At 36.3% G+C, this 20,137-nt stretch overlaps 1 protein-coding gene across 6 annotated transcripts in view; it reads left to right on the top strand.

Annotated features, from left to right (window-relative positions):
• FXR1 (FMR1 autosomal homolog 1) overlaps nt 1-20,137 on the top strand; it is a 57,647-nt gene that overhangs the window by 1,298 nt on the left and 36,212 nt on the right. For all 6 annotated transcript variants that reach the window (XM_089910809.1, XM_022571441.3, XM_089910808.1 and 3 more), the window contains exons 2-3: nt 16,024-16,076; nt 17,515-17,608. In XM_089910809.1, coding sequence (XP_089766935.1) covers nt 16,024-16,076; nt 17,515-17,608 — 147 coding nt within the window. The remainder of the gene's footprint in view (nt 1-16,023; nt 16,077-17,514; nt 17,609-20,137) is intronic.

The raw sequence follows: 20,137 nt of genomic DNA, 5'->3' as shown, positions 1-20,137 counted from the left end.
AGTGTCACTAAGCCAGCATTTCAAATGTTTGAGAGTCCTGGCTATTTTTATGAAGGGCCTTCTCCTAATACAGGAGTAGTATTGTGAGTACGCAGAATGTATTCTCACTGGGTTTCGTTTCAGCGTGCCTTTTAATCCCGCACAGAATTTTTTTAACTAGGTGGTCATAATTCCTAGTTTCAGCGTTGCTTTTCCTTTCCTAGTTTGCTAATTAGCTATGTGGAATTGGTTTAGCTATCCCTTGGTAATAGCATGGTGGGGAATCACAGTTGGCTCTGAAGGATCTCCATAAGTATTTACAAGTTTAAATCTTAGGTGGTTAGCATGAAGTAAAAACTGGGACTGCTTGGTGGAAAGGAGTCCTTTAATCCTTTAATGTGTGACTGGTTACATTATCAGTCTAGGTTTACAACTAGGTGTCAGAGGAAAGACTTGAGTAAAATTTGAGTAGATACTTAATTAACTTCTGTTCTTTATTTGTTTAAGGTTTTCTTTGATGTGGACCATATTTTAAAAGTCTTTATTGAATTTGTTACAACTCTTGCTTCTGTTTTATGTTTTGGTTGTTTTTGGCTGGGAGGCATGTGGGATCTTAGTTCCCCTACCAGGGATCCGGCCCATACCCCCTGCATGGAAGGCGAAGTCTTAACCACTGCACTTCCACGGAAGTCCCCTTCTATTCTTAAACCTAATGGCTGCCTTCTCTGAACGACAGCAGATACAATTGTGGCACAATGCACAAAGAATGGGCTTATACTTTTTCTTGTCAAGGGTAGATAAGGTTCATCATATTTGTATCATTTTTACTATTTGGCTATTCAGTTCTTGTGTAATGGAGGTATGCATTTTTTTCCTGGCATATCGAAATACAGAAAAGATTATTTTGCCTTAACAAATTGTTTTCAGCGTGTTGATGGTAGATACAACACCATTTCTTTCTATCCAAGTGTATTTTATTTATGTTGTTCACCTGCTATACATTTATTTTTTTTTTAATTTATAAGATTGAATAAGATCGTCAGTTTGAATGTTTTAGTAAAGATTGTTTACCATCTTACTTTGGTTTCCCAAAGTTTTTTTGTTGTTTTATTTTGCTTTTGGCAATTCACGAATCAAATGCCGCCATTTTGAAACTCCAAAGTATTTGTTGTTGATACCTATCCATACTCTACAAAATCTGCTTGATTCTTAGAGACTTGGATTCCATTACCCATTTTTGCCTAACAAAGTAAAGTAAGGTGGTTTTTTGGCAGAGGTTGGGAAGGACCCTAGTCACGTTGTCTCTACTGAGATAGCACTTGAACGTTTGGAATTTTATGTCCTGCCATATTCCATTTGTACATGCACTATGTGTAAACTACGGTCTTCGAACTCTGGAAGAGTGAGCATGATGAAGTGGAAGGAGCCGTGCATTTGAAGTTAAACACATGGGAATTGTAGGTCTGTACATACTTCAGCTTACTTAACATTGTCTAGCAATGCACCCTTGACCAAATATCCCTGGGCTATAGTCTTTTGTATAAAATGAGGCTTTTGAAGTAGTTCAGTAGTCTACAGTATTTTTTTTTTTTTTGCGGTACGCGGGCCTCTCACTGTTGTGGCCTCTCCCGTTACGGAGCACAGGCTCCGGACGCGCAGGCTCAGCGGCCATGGCTCACGGGCCCAGCCGCTCCGAGGCATGTGGGATCCCCCCGGACCGGGGCACGAACCCGCGTCCCCTGCATCGGCAGGCGGACTCTCAACCAATGCGCCACCAGAGAAGCCCTACAGTATTTTTTATCCCATGAAACTGTCCGCTTGGAAAAAATATTGGCTCACCGCAGAAGCAGTTTTATTAATTTAATTACGTGAATTTTTTTGAGATTAATTTGCATATGGTAAAGTGCATCTTTTTTGACATACAGTTATGTGAGCTTTGATAAATGCTAACAGTTGTGTAACCACTACCACTAGCATGGAGGGATAGAATAGTTCCACCATCCCCTTAATTTCTATCCTGCCCCTTTGCAGTCATCCCCTCTCCACACCCTCAGAACCTGGGGTGGTTTCTGTCCCCATAGTTTTGCCTTTTCCAGAATGTCCTAAACATAGAATCATACAGATACTGTGTAGAGTTTTCAGTTTGGCTTTTGTTTAGTGTGGAAGTAATTTTATTTTAAGTAATTTTTTTTAAATTTTAAAAATAATACATGGTCAGTGAGGGATTTTAGAAACTATCAGAAAAAACCAGAAGTTGCCTTGAGATAACAGCAGGTAACATTTTGGTGTATTCTTTTCTTTCAATGGTGGTTTTCAATATACAGGTGATTGTGATTTTCCTCCTCATTTTCTCCCCTTTTCTCTGCCCTGCCCACCCCCAGCACACTTGGCTGTAAATGCGAATTGCCATTGAAGAATTTCAAAGTCATGGGATTAGTAGCCAGTATCATCATGCTTGAGGCAGTGCGCTATAGATATTGATTAAAGATTTTTAGTGGAACTGAAACTTAATTGCACAAAATAATTGGAACCGGTGAAGAAGATTCAACCCCAAAATAGGATAGTTTCTTTTTTCCCCCCAAATATTTACACAAATGATTGCATACTAAATACTTTGTTCTGCATCCTGCACTTTTTACTTAACAGTGGATCTATGGTAGTTAAAGACATAAAAACTTGATATACTCTTGTTTGAAGCCAGATAACTCTATAGGGGTTGGGAAGAATGGGAAATATGGTAATTAAGCACTTGATGGGGGATGTAATTTTATATAAAAATTTGCTTTTATAGCCTTTTTTATCTGGAGTGAGGCATCATAGGGTTTATACTACTGGTCATTTAAGATGCCTTTTTTCTTTTTGTTTCCTTTTTAAAGCTTTCAGATGGAATTTACATTCTCTGGTAGTGTATTTACAGAGTTGTGTAACCATTACCACAATCTTATTTTAGAACATTTTCGTTAACCCCAAAAAAGCCTTGTGCCCATTTGGGGTCATTAAAGTGCTTTCTAACTGATGTATATGATTTTAAGCTTTGTAATAGCATTGCAGCTTGCATAGCCGTGAGCAGAATATAATTTTAAATAGAAGTTGAAAGTAAGTCACTCAATTTCTGGCTCTTGGAGAGGAAAGTTTCCATGGTGTTCCAGGGAAATGTGTGATCTCTAAGATGGCTGAATGAATTTTCAGGCCTTCTCTGTAGAAGATAGAATTACTTTTAGAGCTCCATGATTTCTGGTTTTGACTGTGTAATTGATCAACTATAGAACATTTTAAAGTGCTATAATATTTGCAATATTTCCTTTTTGCTTTAGTTTAATATTTAAATGAAATTTGAGAGTAATTAAATTATGCAATAGGTTTATTATTGCTAATGATGATGGTCTGTAGAGTTACAGTAAAGGAGTTGTGGTTTGAAAATGTACTGACTTCAGGTTAGTGTAGAATATTGTTGATTTCTTTGTGGAGATTAGTAATTGAGGAAAAGATGGTTGCTCTCTTACCGGGGACACTATTAAGTTAAGAACATACAGTTCCAGATGTTACGAAGCTATTGTTAGTTGTACATGTTTTAAAATGCAGTTTTTTAAATATGTAAAAGAACTAGGATTTAACTAAGTGAAAAGGCCACTTAATTTTTTTTTTTTTTTTTTTTTTTTGCGGTACGCGGGCCCCTCACTGTTGTGGCCTCTCCCGTTACGGAGCACAGGCTCCGGACGCGCAGGCTCAGCGGCCATGGCTCACGGGCCCAGCCTCTCCGCGGCATGTGGGATCTTCCCAGACCAGGGCACGATCCCGTGTCCCCTGCATCAGCAGGCGGACTGTCAACCACTGCGCCACCAGGGAAGCCCTAATTTTTAAAAATTAAATTTAAATACTTTTCCTGTGAAGTTTTGTTTTTGTATTACAAGAGCAATGTGTAATTAATGAAAAATCTGAAAACACAAACGCAAAGAAAGAAAACTGTAATCTCGGCACTTCCCTGGTGGCGCAGTGGTTAAGAATCCACCTGCCAATGCAGGGGACACGAGTTTGAACCCTGGTCCAGGAAGATCCCACATGCTGCGCCACAACTACCGAGCCTGCACTCTAGAGCCCGTGAGCCATAACTACTGAGCCCATGTGCCACAACTACTGAAGCCCACGCCTGTGCTCCGCAACAAGAGAAGTCACTGCAGTGAGAAGCCTGTGCACCGCAACTAGAGAAAGCCTGTGCGCCGCAACTAGAGAAAGCCCGCGTGCAGCAACGAAGACCAAACACAACCCAAAATAAATAAATTTATTTAAAAAAACAAGCCGTAATCTTACCTATCTAGAGAATTTGTTGTCAAGGCCTTGGCTTTACTTACAGAAAACATACTTTTTTCCATATTTTTCTTTCTATGCACCTTTATATTTTTTATATCTTCAGATATTTGTGTGTATTCTGCGAGTAAAATAATAGTTTACTATTATCTGTTTACTATTACTATTATCTGTTTACTGTGTATTCTTTGAGGCTTGTACATGCATTTCCTGATTTTGTTCTCTTAGGGACTGCATGAGGTATGTGTTTTTATCCTCATTTTACATATTAGGAAACTGACAATAATGATTAAATAACGTTCCAATTACACTGTAGCTGAAATGAGATTTAACGCCAGGGCTTCTCACTTCCAGTTGCCTAGTTCAGCATGGCATGAGAGGTTCGCCAAAGGAAGTCTCACGGCAGTAAGCTTATGTTTTAGCTAGGAAGACAAGTCAGACACTTGACTGGATAATAACAACTCAAGAACTGAATTCTCTACCACAGTGTTAAGGATGTAGCAAACTTGCTTTTTTGTAGTTGAAGAGCAGTATGCATTCTATGATTGACCCTTAATTCTCGTACTAGCTAGTTTGTGAGGGCTTAGGTTTTTCACCTGCAGTATGAGGCACTTGGATTTCTTTTGACAGTTTATCAAGTGGTGGAATCTGCTAGGTTGTTAGTTCACTAAGGTCCTATCTAGCTCTAACAACAATAACAGCTATTATCTATTGAGCACTCAGACTATCAGACTGTGTAGGTACTTTACATGAATTTATCTTACTTAGTCCTCTCAGTCACAGTGAAAGAGATAATGTTACCCCAGTTGAGGAAAGTGAGGCTAAGCGAATCCATCCATAAAATTAATAGGCTGATTCAAGATTCATAATGATGTTTGGGACTTCAGAGAGCCTGATCTCTAACCATTACGTGATTTTTTTCCCCAAGTACGAATATATGGCTTATCAAATTACTAATTATAAATTCTGATCAATACAGTGGGAGTCAGGAGGACTGAATTGGGAGGATTCCTGGAGAAATGATTTGAGCTTTGCTTCACATTACAGAAATCTGCCCTTTCCGATGGTAGCCACTCGTCATGGGGCTGAAATATACTAGCCTGAATTGAGATGTGCTTTAATTGTAAAAGTTATACTAGATTTCAAAGACTTAGTATGAAAAAAGGAATGTAAGACTGCAGTTTTAAAATTTTGATTACATGTTGAAATAATATTTTGGATATATAGGGTTAAAATTATTAAAATTAACTTCACCTGTTTCTTTTTACTTATTTTAATATACTTAGAAATTTTAAAACTAGACATATGGCTCAAATTATAATTTGTGCTGGATAGTTGTGATTTATACCATCCTTAATTGTTAGCTTTATAGTGTTTGTTATGTGTAAGGTATTTTGGGAAATGTTTGAAATGCTTTTTTATATATGTATATGTATGAAACGTCCTGTTCAAATTTTAAGGTGTGGCACAGTAGTTATCAAAAGGCTTGAGAAAATTCTTTGGCAGATGTTTAGCTAATAGTAGTAAATTCTGTTGTGACGCTGGTGTAAAATTTTCTAGGATCAAATCTAAATTTTCTAGGACCAAATAAAGAATAGCTTGAGCAAAACAAAATTAAGTAATGCAAAGCATTACTTTTGTTAATCTGTACGTGTAATATCTATTTACACGAACAACAATCTCTTCAGTTTATTTTTCCTTACATTAAAGAGGCTGATAGCCATGGCAAAATTGAACCAAAGTTAAATCTAAGTTAAATGTTAGTTGTTATAACTTGTCTTCCATACTATAGCCTCAGCATTTTTTGCTTAGCTTTTTTGGGAGCATGACTAGAGGTCTCCCCAGTAATAACTATGAAATTTATAGTTGTTGTTGGCAAAGCAACATGGCATTTCCCTGTCAGTATTTCTTCAGAATCAGGAATCTCATTTTTCGGGTTCCTATCTCCGTGCCTTTCTTATTCTGGCTAATTAATAATAGTAAAACTTCTTGGGACTTCCTTGGTGGTCCAGCGGTTAAGACTCTGTGCTCCCAATGCAGGGGGCAGGGGTTCAGTCCGTGGTCGGGGAACTAAGATCCTGATGCTGCACAGCATGGCAAAAAAAAAAAAAAAAAAAAGTAGAACTTTTCTTGTTTCATAGCTTTTTGCTTTAATAGTTTTCCAGGTTATTTTCAAGTCTTAAGTTTTCCAGTGACTTGATATGTATAGTTCGTTCATTAGTAGACCTTCAGTACATATTTGTTGAATGAACAAATGGATCAGTCATTCTTGGTTTCTAGACACTCTTTTGACTTGTTAATATTTGTATAAATGCATATATACAAAACTAAATTATTTCTGATTTTGATTCATACTGAACTTAAATTTTTTTTTGAGGGGTTGTACATTGATCCTGGTCAAGCTCAGATATGTCCCAGAACTTTATGCATATATAGAATTATAGAGAACTTCAACTCAACTCTTGGCAACAGGAAAGTCATTATAGTTTTGTGTGGCCATTTGAAACCACTCTGAGTCTTTCTATTTCAGGAACTGTTGGATATTATAAACTTGTGAAATTAATAAGCCAAGAACATTACTAGTATGTAAGCATTAGTAGATATTTATGTATTCTTATGAAATCCTCACATTTTCATTGTCATTTTTTATTCAGAACAGTTAAATGTTCAGTACTAAGGGATGCTTAAGGCTTGCCTTGAGTAACTTTTTTCCTTAAAAGGACATACTCCATAATGATGCAATAATTTCTGTAATACATAATGTAACTAGTAAATTTGTGGATTTTATTTGTAGAACATGTGTCCATTGATTGGAAATAATTTCCAGACATAGATGTAGGTCCTTTAAAAAAAAAAAGTGTGTATTGTTTGAAGTTAAGAAAATTTTTGTTTGCAGCAGTCTTTTTTGGGGTACGCAGGCCTCTCCCTGCTGTGGCCTCTCCCGTTGCGGAGCAACAGGCTCTGGACGCGCAGGCTCAGCGGCCATGGCTCACGGGCCCGGTCGCTCTGCGGCATGTGGGATCTTCCCGGACCGGGGCACGAACCCGTGTCCGCTGCATCGGCAGGCGGACTCTCAACCACTGCGCCACCAGGGAAGCCTGATTGCAACAGTCTTGAATGTGCTCGTTACTGGAATCAAATAACAACCCAGATCTTTTAGGTGTTGTATGTAAACATCAAACAAACGAGTTTATTACTTAGAATGTGGATTTGAGATCACTAGAGATGGAAAAATTAAAAAGATGTGGGGAGTGGTAATGTGTATATATATGTGCTGTATGGAAATAGTGCAGATTGACAGAGTATTAAGGATAATCTCAACTCTTTAAAAATATTTATACATGCATATGCAAGTATATAATTTTATACATATGTATAAGCATATACAGACTTGCTTTATTGTAAATTTTTTTCTTTTTCCCTTGGTTTGCCTTTTCCACATGATCTCTCATTCACAATCCATTTAGGTAGCCTGTTTATAGCCAAGTATACATTGTGCCAGATTTTTCTTCATACTCATAGAATGTACATAGATACACATTCAGATACAAACGTAGGTGTTTTTCAGTATTGCTCTATAAAAATAAGATAATCTACATCTTGGCCATTTTCTGTTGGAGTGTAATTTATTTTTTAATGGTTACATATTTCACCATAAGAATTACTGTGAAATCCAGCCATTCCCTAGTTAATAGACATTTTGTTTTCAGTTTTTTTCTGCTCCGTGTGTGTTTCCATTGAATAGGTTTCAAAGAGCGAGATAGCTTGGTGGAAGGGAACTTTTACCTGTTAACTCTAATAAATGTTAAAAGATTGCATTCTGAAAGGCTTAACACTTTGTATTTTCTCAATTGATGAATGTCAGCTTTTTTTTTATTACATCCTTGCCAGAAATAGGCATTATAATCTTTGATTTTTGTGAATCTCTTGGATGTAAAGGTTGCAACTTTGATTTGCAAATCCCCACATGTGAATTTTAATGTTTGTTGGCCATTTGGATTTGCTTTTCCATAAATTACTTGTTTTTCCCCATTTTCCTTCTGGGATGTCTTTTTTTGCTTTTTGAGATTTCTTAGGACTCATTATATGAATACCCCCTCCCCATCTATAATTTAACTCTCTGGTATGCTGGGCCATAGGGAAGTTCTGTTTTTTACATACTGAAGTACTTTTTCCCTGTTAAGGGTTCAGGGTTTCCAGCCTGGTTAAGACAGCCTGTGTCCAGATTATACATACAGTTCCTTAGGTTTTCTTAAAGTGTTTTATTTATTTCATATTTACTACATCAAGTCTTATTTTGAATATCATAGGCAGTTGTGCTAGCACCATGTATTAAATAATAATTCTCTGTTTTAAAGGGTTTTTTTGTTTCGTTTTTGTTTGCACATGGGGAAATTAGGTACTGTACTCATCAGCCAGATCTTCCTCACTTCTAAGATTGGGACGGGAGGAAGTCCACCATCTAGGAGAGCTGGGTCCCATTCAGGATTGATAGAACCTTCTGAGAATTGCTCCAAAAAGTCTCTGGTGTGCTCTGGGAAGACCATAAAGAGTTCCTAAAGGAGGATATTGTGACTTGCTTTTGGGCAAGTAAAGCCAGTTAAAAGAGTCTTATTTTCCTTACCTTACTGCTCTGGGCCCTCTCTTCTTTTACCTACTGCATAGTAAGTAGTGGATCTGAGACCAGTCTTAACAGTAAAACCAGTATATTGTATTGCTCAGTAAGTGTTTTTTTCCCTTTCCCTAATAAGGAGTTCTTTCTGTATCTGTTAAATGTATACACAGTCCAGAAACATAAAGTGTTTATTAAATTCTTTAAATTACTTGACATAAAAGTTCCAGGAAGATTAACCGTAGTATTTTGGGGGGGGAGAAGGAGTGGCTTTAAGTACTCTTGGCACACCTTTGAGTGCCTAGGAATTACCTTAGTTTAAGGAGCTTCAACTCCTTCAGTTTGCAGACTGAGACTCGTGTAAAATTGCTTAAGTCTGGGAGTCCCTAACTCAGTTTTCTCAACCTTATAGTTTTTCATCTGAACTATAAAGCAGAGGAACACCGTTTTCTCAATTCTTCCAAGGATTGTGCATGGCTAGTACTATTCTAGATGCATGGGAGAGAAGTTCATTACACACAATGAATGACTTAGTGATTGGGCTGTATTCTCATAGAACCCTGATTAAGAAATAGTTTGCTGTATTCACTTTTTTTTTAATCCTGTAAAATGGATCATACATGTGTAGAGTGCAAAAGCAGGACAGCGGATGATACTGACTGTTGACACGTTGATTGATTTTAGGTATAAAAGTAAGCCATGGGTGGAGATGTGTAATTGGAAGTTGGGTTTTAGAGTCCAGGGAACAGGTTATTTTTCCATATGTAGATTTGGGAAATCAGTGGAAGAGCCATACAATTTCATTGTATTTAAAATGGCATCCAAAAAAAAAATAAAAAAATAAAATGGCATCAGTTGTAAGAGGCACTAAAAAAGAAGAAATGTTGCCAATTGATTTATGAGTGGTAGTTTTTATCTTTTAAAATTCTTTTCTATATCACCTGAAAGATTATTTTTAAACATTTGCATACATAAGGAAAATAGAAGCAAAATAAATTGAATAAAACATTTTCAGGTTCAGATGATTGTGTTTCTTCTCACAATATCTTCCTCAGTGCCATGGAGAGCATTGATGTTGCAAGCATACTTTAAAAGAGCTCTCCTCTATTATCTCCAGGATTTTCTTCCAAGAATTTTCACCCACTCTGCAAGTTTTGATGCTGGTGCTTTCTTGATTTTATCAGAAGGTGTCAACAGAACAACCTTCTGGTAAGAAACCTAAATCCTTCCTAAAATGTTACTTCATTGGTTTGCTGAATGAACTATTGAGGGGTTGCAATCAAGTGCCACAGAAAATTGCAAGCAAACCAAGTTTGAGCATGCTTAACAGTGACATTTGTATCCTGGCAGCCATTCAGCTATTGGCTATCCTAAGATGCCATCAATTGTAGGAAGCATCCTGATTGCAGGGATGCAAAATTGTTAGAATTTATGGGCTGGGAAAGTAGACTGGGGCCAGAGAATGAATCACTAAACAAACTGATAATTGATCAAAGAATAACAAGTCATCATCCATTTTGTCAGTTCTTGAAAAACAAAAACCTGAGGCGAATTTTGCATAAATTATGCTATTAACTTTTCTTTTTTCATGGGTTATAGTTTTGTAATTACATTTATCCACAGCAGCAGATTTTAACTGTGGAGTTTGGGAAAATGGAGAGTTTACCCAGTCAGAGGAAAGGCCCTATAGGATCTAACAAACTGATTCCAGTGCCTCTTAATGTTCTGAGAATTTATTTTAAACAGTTTATTTTTATTTATTTTTTTAAAATTTTATTTTATTGAAGTGGAGTTGATTTACAATGCATTTCTGCTGTACAGCAGAGTGATTTGGTTATGCGTATATATATTTTTCATATTCTTTTCCATTATGGTTTATCACAGGACATTGGATATAGTTCCCTGTGCTATACAGTAGGACCTTGTTGTTTATCCATTCTGTATAAAATAGTTTGCATCTGCTAATGTCAAACTCCCAATCCATCCCTCCCCCACCCCCGTCCCCCTTGGCAACCACAAGTCTGTTCTCTATGTCAGTCAGTTTATTTTTAGAAATACAGCATTTTATCACAAATTTGCTTCAGTAATTGAGCCATCAACTGTAATGTCTTAATACATTGGAAAAGGGAACTAAAATTTGACTGTTGTGCCAAATAAATATAAAATTTTTAAATGTCATACCAGTGATCCTGAGAAAGACTTTAAAGAGAAAAACTGGAGTAGATCTTAAATTATATAAGAATACTTGATCAGGTTTGAAGGAGGCAGTAATGTGACTGTGAGAACTTTTTGCTTGCTTAGGAGAATAAATGTGAACTAGAGGTTTGATTCCTGATGAATCCTTGCTTTTACCCCTTGAGATAGAGTCATTGAAAACATAGCCTCCATTTAGGAAGCTTGTTCTGTGTCTTGCTGGCCTTTTTTGCTCAGTCTATTGGCAATCAGTGAACTCTTCTAACAAGAATTTTGAGGTTTAAGAGTTACAGCTTTAGGGTGTAAGTGTTGGGTTTTTGGGTATGGGCTTCCACTTTAAACCTCATTTTGAGGATTCAGGCTGTCTGACTTCTGGTAGTAGTTTGCTGAGTATTAAGTTTTTTTTTTATATAAATTTATTTATTTTTGGCTGTGTTCGGTCTTCATTGCTGTGCACAGGCTTTCTCTAGTTGCGGCGAGCAGGGGCTGCTCTTCGTTGAGGTGTGCGGGCCTCTCATTGCGGTGGCTTCTCTTGTTGTGGAGCACAGGCTCTAGGCACATGGACTTCATTAGTTGCGGCGTGCGGGCTCAATAGTTGCGGCTCATGGGCTTAGTTGCTCCGCGGCATGTGGGATCTTCCCAGACCAGGGCTCGAACCCACGTCCCCTGCATTGGCAGGCGGATTCTTAACCACTGCCCCACCAGGGAAGTCCCAGTATTAAGTTTTTTTAAGTTTCTACTTCCCCCTTTGTAAGATATGTGAATTTAGTGTTGTAATGAATTGTAATAATGGGAGGTCATTAGTGGATTTTTGAAAAATCTGAAGTAGCAGATGAATTTGAAATGATACTTTTCAAAGGAATTTTTTTTAGACTAGGATGATATGTTCCTAATGAGTTTAGTGGGAATGTTCTCAAAGGGATTCATGGATCTCTGTAGATTGCTCAGCCATCACTTAAGCAAAGCCTCTGATAAATTGATTAGTATATTAAACAAGGTAGCTGCCTTTCCAGTTGTAAATTAGATTTTGATATTTTGTTCTGGGACTTTGCCTTAAATAGGCTTTTTAGGAATGGTGCCATATTTTCTTCATAATAGTGTTGCTGCCAGACGTAACCTTTTAGAGTTTAAAACTGTGAATTAGCAAAAGCATTTTGTTATTTAATTGATAATGATTTAATTGAAAAGAGTTCCAGACAGAAGATGAGGTTTTATTTATTTTTTTAAAACATACATTCATTTATTTTTTGGCTGTGTCGGGTCTTCGTTGTGGTCCCTGGGCTTCTCTCTAGTTGTGGTGCTCAGTAGTTGCCTGTTGTGGGCTTAGTTGCCCCGAGGCATGTGGGATTTTAGTTCCCAGACCAGGGATTGAACCATCATCCCCTGCATAGCAAAGACCGATTCTTAACCACTGGACTACCAGGAAACTCCCAGAAGATGAGGTTTTAAATTCAGTGTTTACAACCTCTTAGGGAGTAAAACTTTGAGGCTATAATAGATGTGTATAGTTTCAGCTTCTCTTTCTCTAAAATGAGGGATCTGGAAGGTCTGTAGAAGAAATAATGTTTCTCTTTGGAGTGGTTTTCCCACAGCCATCTGTTCTGACTTTTGAATGTATTTATAATCTCATTCTTTCAATTCTTGAAGTTCATTCATACCATGTGTATTACTGCTTATCAATAGGATTTTTTCTCCCTGTGACTACCCTCATCGAGTTGAAAAACATGCTTTTCAGCTGTAGTGTTCTGTAACTTCAAAAATGTGTGTTTAAGTTAGGCAGATATCTGGAATGCACCTTGTTCTTTCCACAGGCCATTGAAGCTCCCACCTCAAAATTGCCAAGCACCTTGTCTTTTTTGTCTTGATTATTGTAGCTTTAAAATAACTTTCAGTGTTTGGTACGGATAATGTTTTCTCATTATTCTCTACCCCCATTTAAAAGTTGCCTTACTGAATGCCTTCTTGTTTGTTTTTAAGATAGGCTTTGATGTAATTTTATTAAGGTTAACTCCTGTTCCCTCAACAGAATTACACATTCCTTTGTGTTTTAGTAGGATCCCATTTAGGGGCATGTTGAAAATTTTAAAATATCAAGAGTGCTTTACGTTTCCCTAAATAGTCTATTTCTATTCATTAGTCAAGTTTCACAGATGTCTGCACATAGGTCGTGTACATTTTTTTGTTGTTGAGGGCATTTCTAGGACCTTGCTGTTAGTAGAATATTTTTTTGTCTGTTTTATTTTCCAGTGCTTATTTTTAGCTAGAAAAGCTAATTTGGTTAACTTGCCACCTTACTGAATCTTTGGGTTTTCTTTTTACATTTTTATTTTAGGCTAGATTGGTTTTGAAAAAAAAAAATTCTTCAGTTAGTGCTTCCAGGGCTCAGAGATTCCTGCTATTCCCTCTGTTCCTCCCTTACTCCTAATTTACACATCATTTTTGGCATTCCTGGGTTTTTATTGTATGATGCTGTTTGTTATTTTGTCAGGGATAGCATTCTATTTTGATTACACTTTAAATATGTTAAAGTGCCTTGTTACTTATCTATAATTTTAAATTATAGTTAAGAGTTTCAAGTGTAAACATATACCAGGCTTTGTGAATGAACAAATTAAGGGACCATTTTATGATGGCTTGGGCTTCCATGTTTGTAGCTGTATGGGGAGAAGAAAAAGAAATGTCATAGTCTTCTAAGAAATACGGGTTCTGGACCAGATGAGTATGAATAGGAAAAGAGACCAAATCCCCAAAGGTTGGACTAACAAGAAGGACAGAAGTTACGGAGACTTAGTCATAAAGCCACCCCCCCCCCCCCCCGCCCTCCACCCACACCATGTTCAGGAAGATGTTGCCATTGTTATTTGGTGTCTCCTGACTCTTAAAACATTTTGGCAAAGACATAACCCTGCCGTTTTCCATCTCTTGAGTATATAGGGACCTGCCATTATTCTGGTGAATTGAAAAGTGTTGACTGTGTCCTGTATCAAATGCATCAATTTTATAGCGATCTGGCCATTAGAAACCCCTTATCCCTAGAATCTAGGGTTTGGGGATTAGAACATGTTTTCTGATTATTCACTACAGTCCAAATATACTTTATTTGGGTGTCAAGTTTTTAGCTTGTTTAATCTGATGCCTGAAAGATATTAGCAATAAGAGTAGGTTCCAGAGCTGTATTTTTTCTTAAAGTGTGTGAACAGTGTGTGCACCCAGACAAAGATGATGCTGATGTTTGTGGTGGATGTAAAGTGGGGGTGGGGAGCAGTATAAGCACTGATTTTTAGATAGGATAAAACCTTTTTATTATAACGAGGAGTAGAATTTCCCAGTGATTTGGAGCTCTCATTTGCGCTTACGCTGTATAAATTATACAGAAATGATAAAGATTAATGAAACATTTCAAACTATGAAAATTGTTTGTGAAGGACTAGAAAATGTTAGTGAAAGTATAAATATGACTAATCTATGATGGAAAGATGTTTTACTCTGATATTCATGAATTTGGTAATTCTCAGGTTATGAAAATAGTCCTTACAAATGGCAAGGGTATAATAGAGATGGATTTGCTGGTAACATAACTATGAAAGTGCTGACCAAAATGATTGCTGAAAGTAGATGTGTGGATGAACTAGTAGAAATAGAGAAACTGGCCAGGAAGTCATTGTTGTAGCGTGATCAGATAATCACAACTTGAACTAGATGGCAGCTCTTAGTTTTTAGCTTTGGGAGGAGAAAGAAGAACAAAAAATGTCTTCAGAATTGCAAGGCAAGAGCTACTTTAAATTTTCTGGCAGCCACTATATTTCTTTTATAAGTTTATTTTCGGCTGCTTTGGGTCTTCGTTGCTGCACACGGGCTTTCCTCTAGTTGAGGTGAGCGGGGGCTGCTCTTCCTTGCGGTGCACAGGCTTCTCATTGCGGTGGCTTCTCTTGTTGTGGAGCACAGACTCTAGGCACACGGGCTCAGTAGTTGTGGTGCACAGGCTTAGCTGTTCTGGCATGTGGGATCTTGCCAGACCAGGAATCGAACCCACGTCCCCTGCATTGGCAGGCAGGTGGATTCTTAACCGCTGCACCACCAGGGAAACCCCAACTATAGCATTCTTGAAAGTATCTTGAGTTTTAGACCTCACATGAAGATATATGCATTGAAATTTCCCATAATACACAAGTTGATCACAGGCATTTCTAGCTGGAGAGAGATCAAGGCCAAATTACAGAATCATAAAATTTAGTAGCAAATGTGGGAGGAGGGTACTGAGAGACTAGATACATGACTTATACACATTCTGTGATTGGTGATTGAAAATAAAATGATTTTATTTTCAGCTTCATCGGTTACCTTTTCCTCTATAAGACTTTCTGTATTCAGTTCCAAAGATTTTCTGGGGTGGCAGTGCTGATCTGTTTGCTTTTTGGTTTTTCCACCATCAGTTTGTTTCTTAGTCTTTGGTTTGCTAATTTGCTTAAAATAATATCTGACACATAGTGTTTAAATATTTTGGGAGGTAGATGAGGTAAACAGATGTACTCATTTTTGCCATGTTTTAACCAAGTACTGCAAGTGTGTGTATTTAATTAGTTTATAGTGTACATTATGGAGTGTAGTATGATAAAGACGTTTCAGAAAAGTTTTTGCTGAGTACCAAGTGGTTCAGAGTGTGTAAGCATTTGGCTAAGGTTGAGAACATTGCTCTTCTGATTGACAGTAGTACAGTGTTATTTAATGTCATTTGTAATCATGAAAGAGAGGTTAAGTAACTGCCAAGGTCAAACAGCTCATGAATGATGGAGATGGAAATCAAACCCAGATTAGCCTATTCCAAGCTCTGGGTTATTATTAGTACTCCATGTCGTTTTTGTAGCTCTAATATAGTGGTTTAGAGTTAATGTAACATTTAATTGAATATTTATTTCCTTTTAATTTCTTTATAGGGATTTATCAAAGATGTTCATGAAGACTCTCTCACAGTTGTTTTTGAGAACAAGTAAGTTATTTTTTTATTGATAGAGATCCTAATTTTGAAGATGGGTAGTGCCAAACTGTTTGCTTTTGGCTGTTTCTATTGCCAGTGGAAAATGAGTGTGCTTTTGGGTGGGGGTCTTTGGTTTGATTATCTTTTTGAGTTCAAATAATTTTAGTTTTTGGTGACTTCACCTGGTTTTCTGCTCACAATTCACTTGGCACTTCTTCCATGACCCCATTCTTTGTCAAATCACATGTGGACGTGAATCGGTAAGTAGTTTTTGCAAAAATAGACGGCACGAATGGGATTATAATATGCTTCTTAAAAACGCAGAATTTTGAAATTATGCTGTAGATAAGTATTAGGCTGTCTTTAATTGCTTGATTATTCATAAGGAATAATAAAAAGTTGTATAGATATTGTAAAGGTTAGGTAAGTTGTGCTAAAAACGTTAAAGACTGTGTTCTGGGCTTGGTTAGGAAGGGTTATAAAGGAGCACTGTATAATTGAAGGTCAGAAAAGAAAACTGGTTAACTTTCACTTTTATGCTGCTTCTGTAACTGCCTGAATAGATATCGGCCCAACAGCTGTTTCTTGTAGAAACAAGTGTTGAGATGATTTCTGTCTTTTAGCAGCTGCCATTTAGACAGTAAAGATGAAAGAAAGCACTCAAATGTCTTACTTGTCTCTTTTTTTGCCCAGCGTTGGCACAGGGGAGCCATAGGAGTATTTTACGTGCTGCTCTACCTCCCAGGCATGTGAATGACCTATTAGAACTTAAAGTAGGAAAGCATTTTAGCTTTATCAACTTAGTTATAAAATACAACCCACAAAAAATTAAGCAGCAGCTCAAGTAGTAGTTTTAACACATTCGTATTTGCTACAAAGATTAAAAGTAAGTTTTTTCTAGGTTTTAATTACAATGTATGTGTTCATTGTAGAAAAGAAATTCTATCTGTGTAAGAAAATTAAATCCTTTCATAATTTAGCTATTCAGAATAATTGAGTAGTTTTCTATATTTCTGTGAACATGTACACTAAGAAATTATGCAGCTTATATTTTATAATCTCTGAAATTGTGTTGCTTAATAAATCATTGAGTGGCAAAAGTGTTTGTAATAAGTTGATCCCACTATAGCAGTTCGTTACTCTGAACTTACCCTACTTCATCTGCAGAATAATGTATGTACTGTTACCTTAGGATGAGTAATTTGGAAGCAATATATAATTGTCAATGATGTTAACTATTTATAAACTTCACCAAGAGCCATGCAAAATCTGTTCTACCTCAGCAAACTACTTGGAAAAAGATTTAATACAGAGGTTGTTTTTCTTTGGGGACAGCTAAATGATTGATTTGAAAAATATACAGTACTAAGCATAGACTACATAGCTTCTGTATTAGGGGCTATTAGAATAATGTATTTTAAAATTGTTAATTCCTTTTCTAATCCTTCAGTTGGCAACCGGAACGCCAGGTTCCATTTAATGAAGTTAGATTACCACCACCACCTGATATAAAAAAAGAAATTAGTGAAGGAGATGAAGTAGAGGTATGTATTTACAAGTTTATTTTCTTGTGTGCATATTTTTTTGTTTCAAATAAATATTCTTGTTGGAAAATCTGTTTAGCTGTTAGAGAATAAATCTAATTCCTTTTCTCCATTCTTTCTATTGGTAATGGCTGTGTAATGTAGCAATGCTTGAGTTTTGGAGCCAGAACTGGGATTAATGTCTCAATGCTACCATTTTTAGGTTTGTAGCCTTGGTCAAGTTTTTTTGTTTTTAATGCCTAAAGTGAAAATAATTTGAGAACTAAAGACGATAGTGCATTTGAGTTTTGCACAGATTCTGGCAGAGACAACTATATGACGTTGGTCATTATTTTCCTTTTTTTTTTTTTTTTTTTTTTGCTGTTTTGCCTTGTGCTTTTTCCTCAGTATCTTTGTACAGTATTAGTAGCTATCCTTTATTGTAGTGATCATTAATATAGTTCCTGTGTAACAATATGAAATATTATAATTAGCATACTGCCTTTTTGAATATTCTAGAAATATTCAGAAAAATTTAAAAGGAAAAAACCAAAATCACTGCCCAGAGATAAAAACCACATTTCATGGTTTACATATTCTCAGGCTCTTCCTGTTTTCTCTTTTAAAAAAATAAAAATTTTACTGCTTCTTTGTATCTTGCTTTTTTCACACTTAGTAGGTCTTGAATGTCTGTCTTATATTTATTTTTGATTAACATGCCTGCTGTTATGTAAAAAGAAACTTGGAAATTGTCAAATAGAAGCATAATGAGTTTGTTGGAGATAGAAAATTTGATTTTCGATTTTTAAGAAATTGATACCTCCAAGGAGCTCAAATATGCTAAAATGTATTTCTCACAAGGAGTTGTCTTGATAGTGTTGAAAGAGATTTTCAAATCTCATTTGTACCTAATTTATGTAGGCTGGGGTAGGAGAACTGGGAACATGGGTCAATCTTTAGTGATGAAACAGCTATCTAGAAACACTTAACAGTATGTACTTTGTGCCATACACTGTTCTGAGTGCTTTGCACATGAACTCATTTAGTTACTTGCCATTTTTATTCTTCATAATTTTTTTAATGGTAAATTTTCTTTTGAGTTAATTGTAGATGTTAGGCTAGAAAGTCAAATTGTAGGACTTTAACCCCTAACAACTTGAACTCACTTTCTAAAATTTTGCCTAGATTTTAATTCTTGCTCTAGGTAATTAGAGCAAGCATCCTTCTGCTTTTGCTAAATCAAAGCATGTTATAAGCTTAATTGTGTCAGGGTGCCACATGTGTGGCGATCATTTCTGAGTAGTGCTTTTCATATTTTAAAAATTGTTGTTCAGACAGTTATTGTTAATGTAAAGGCTCAGTTTAAAGGAAAAACTTGGAGTGCTGAGGGTGTTGTTACAGTGTGCTTTCCTCAGTCTCAATCTGGGAAGATCCTGTCCAGTTCCTGGACCATCTTTATGGCTCGCCTCCCCAATTGTATACAAAACTTTATTGAATGATTTGGAAATTGATGATTACAGAGTGTTTTATTTCACTTTCTGTTTTATGATTCAGCCTTGGTGAAATTTGTTCCTTAAAATTAATGAGAATCATGGTCTGGAATTAAGATATTACTGTTACTTTGTAATTTTTTTGTGCTTTTGGAATTTTTGAAAATTTATATAGGGAAGAAGTTTAAAATTAATCTTGCCACCTGTGGATTTCTTTTTTTGTTTTGCTTTTTTGCCAGCGTTAGGAATTTATTCTTATGCCATGGAATGAATGCTTAGGAATTATGGTTGTTAGTGCTTTATATTTTGAGCCAAATAACTTTATGTAAGCTCCCTACCTCCCAAATTCAAAGTAACAAAGCTTAATATAAAAAGTGAAATGATACAGAGTTACATAAAGTAAAAAGTGAACCTTTCCTCTTAGTGTAGGTATGTAGGTGTGCTTATCTGCCCACCCCAGCTTAAATCTCATTTAAGAGATGTCTCTTTAGATTCTTTTCTTTGAATTTATAAAGAATATGTGTGCTTTTTTTAAGTTACAAAAATTGGGAATACATTTTATTTGTGATTTTTGTAGTCAGTTAATTAAGATACCATAGACATTTTCAAGTCTGCACATACAGATTTAACCTCATTTTTTCTCACCACCCCATGATACTTCTCCGTATAGGTGTATCATAATTAGAAGTTGTTGAAATCATTGAAAGTTGTTTTTTGCTTTTACCATCCCCCCCCAAAAAAAGCAAGAGTTAATGTCCTTATATAAAGCATTTTCTGTTAGTATAAATCTTGGTGGTTCAATTGCTGAATCAAAGGCATGTATATTGAAAATTTTGATAATAGCAGAATATACCATTTTGTCCTCCAAAAGTGCTTTTTGAATGACCACTTCATAGTTTTGCTAGTACATTAAGGAGTTTGTTTCCTCATAGATTGACTGGCTGGATTATTATTAATCTCATCTGTAAGTTTTCATAAACATGATAGAAGGAAGCTGTTGTCTTCTCTGTTTTCTGAACCTTGATTACTAGTGATATGGAGTGTCTTTTAAATTAGTTTA

This window comes from Delphinapterus leucas, chromosome 4 (genome assembly GCF_059928025.1).
Source record: "Delphinapterus leucas isolate spDelLeu-1000000601 "Yukka" chromosome 4, BTC_Dleu_Yukka2, whole genome shotgun sequence".
NCBI classification, from domain to species: Eukaryota; Metazoa; Chordata; class Mammalia; order Artiodactyla; family Monodontidae; genus Delphinapterus; species Delphinapterus leucas.
This window is presented reverse-complemented; position numbering and strand designations above follow the sequence as displayed.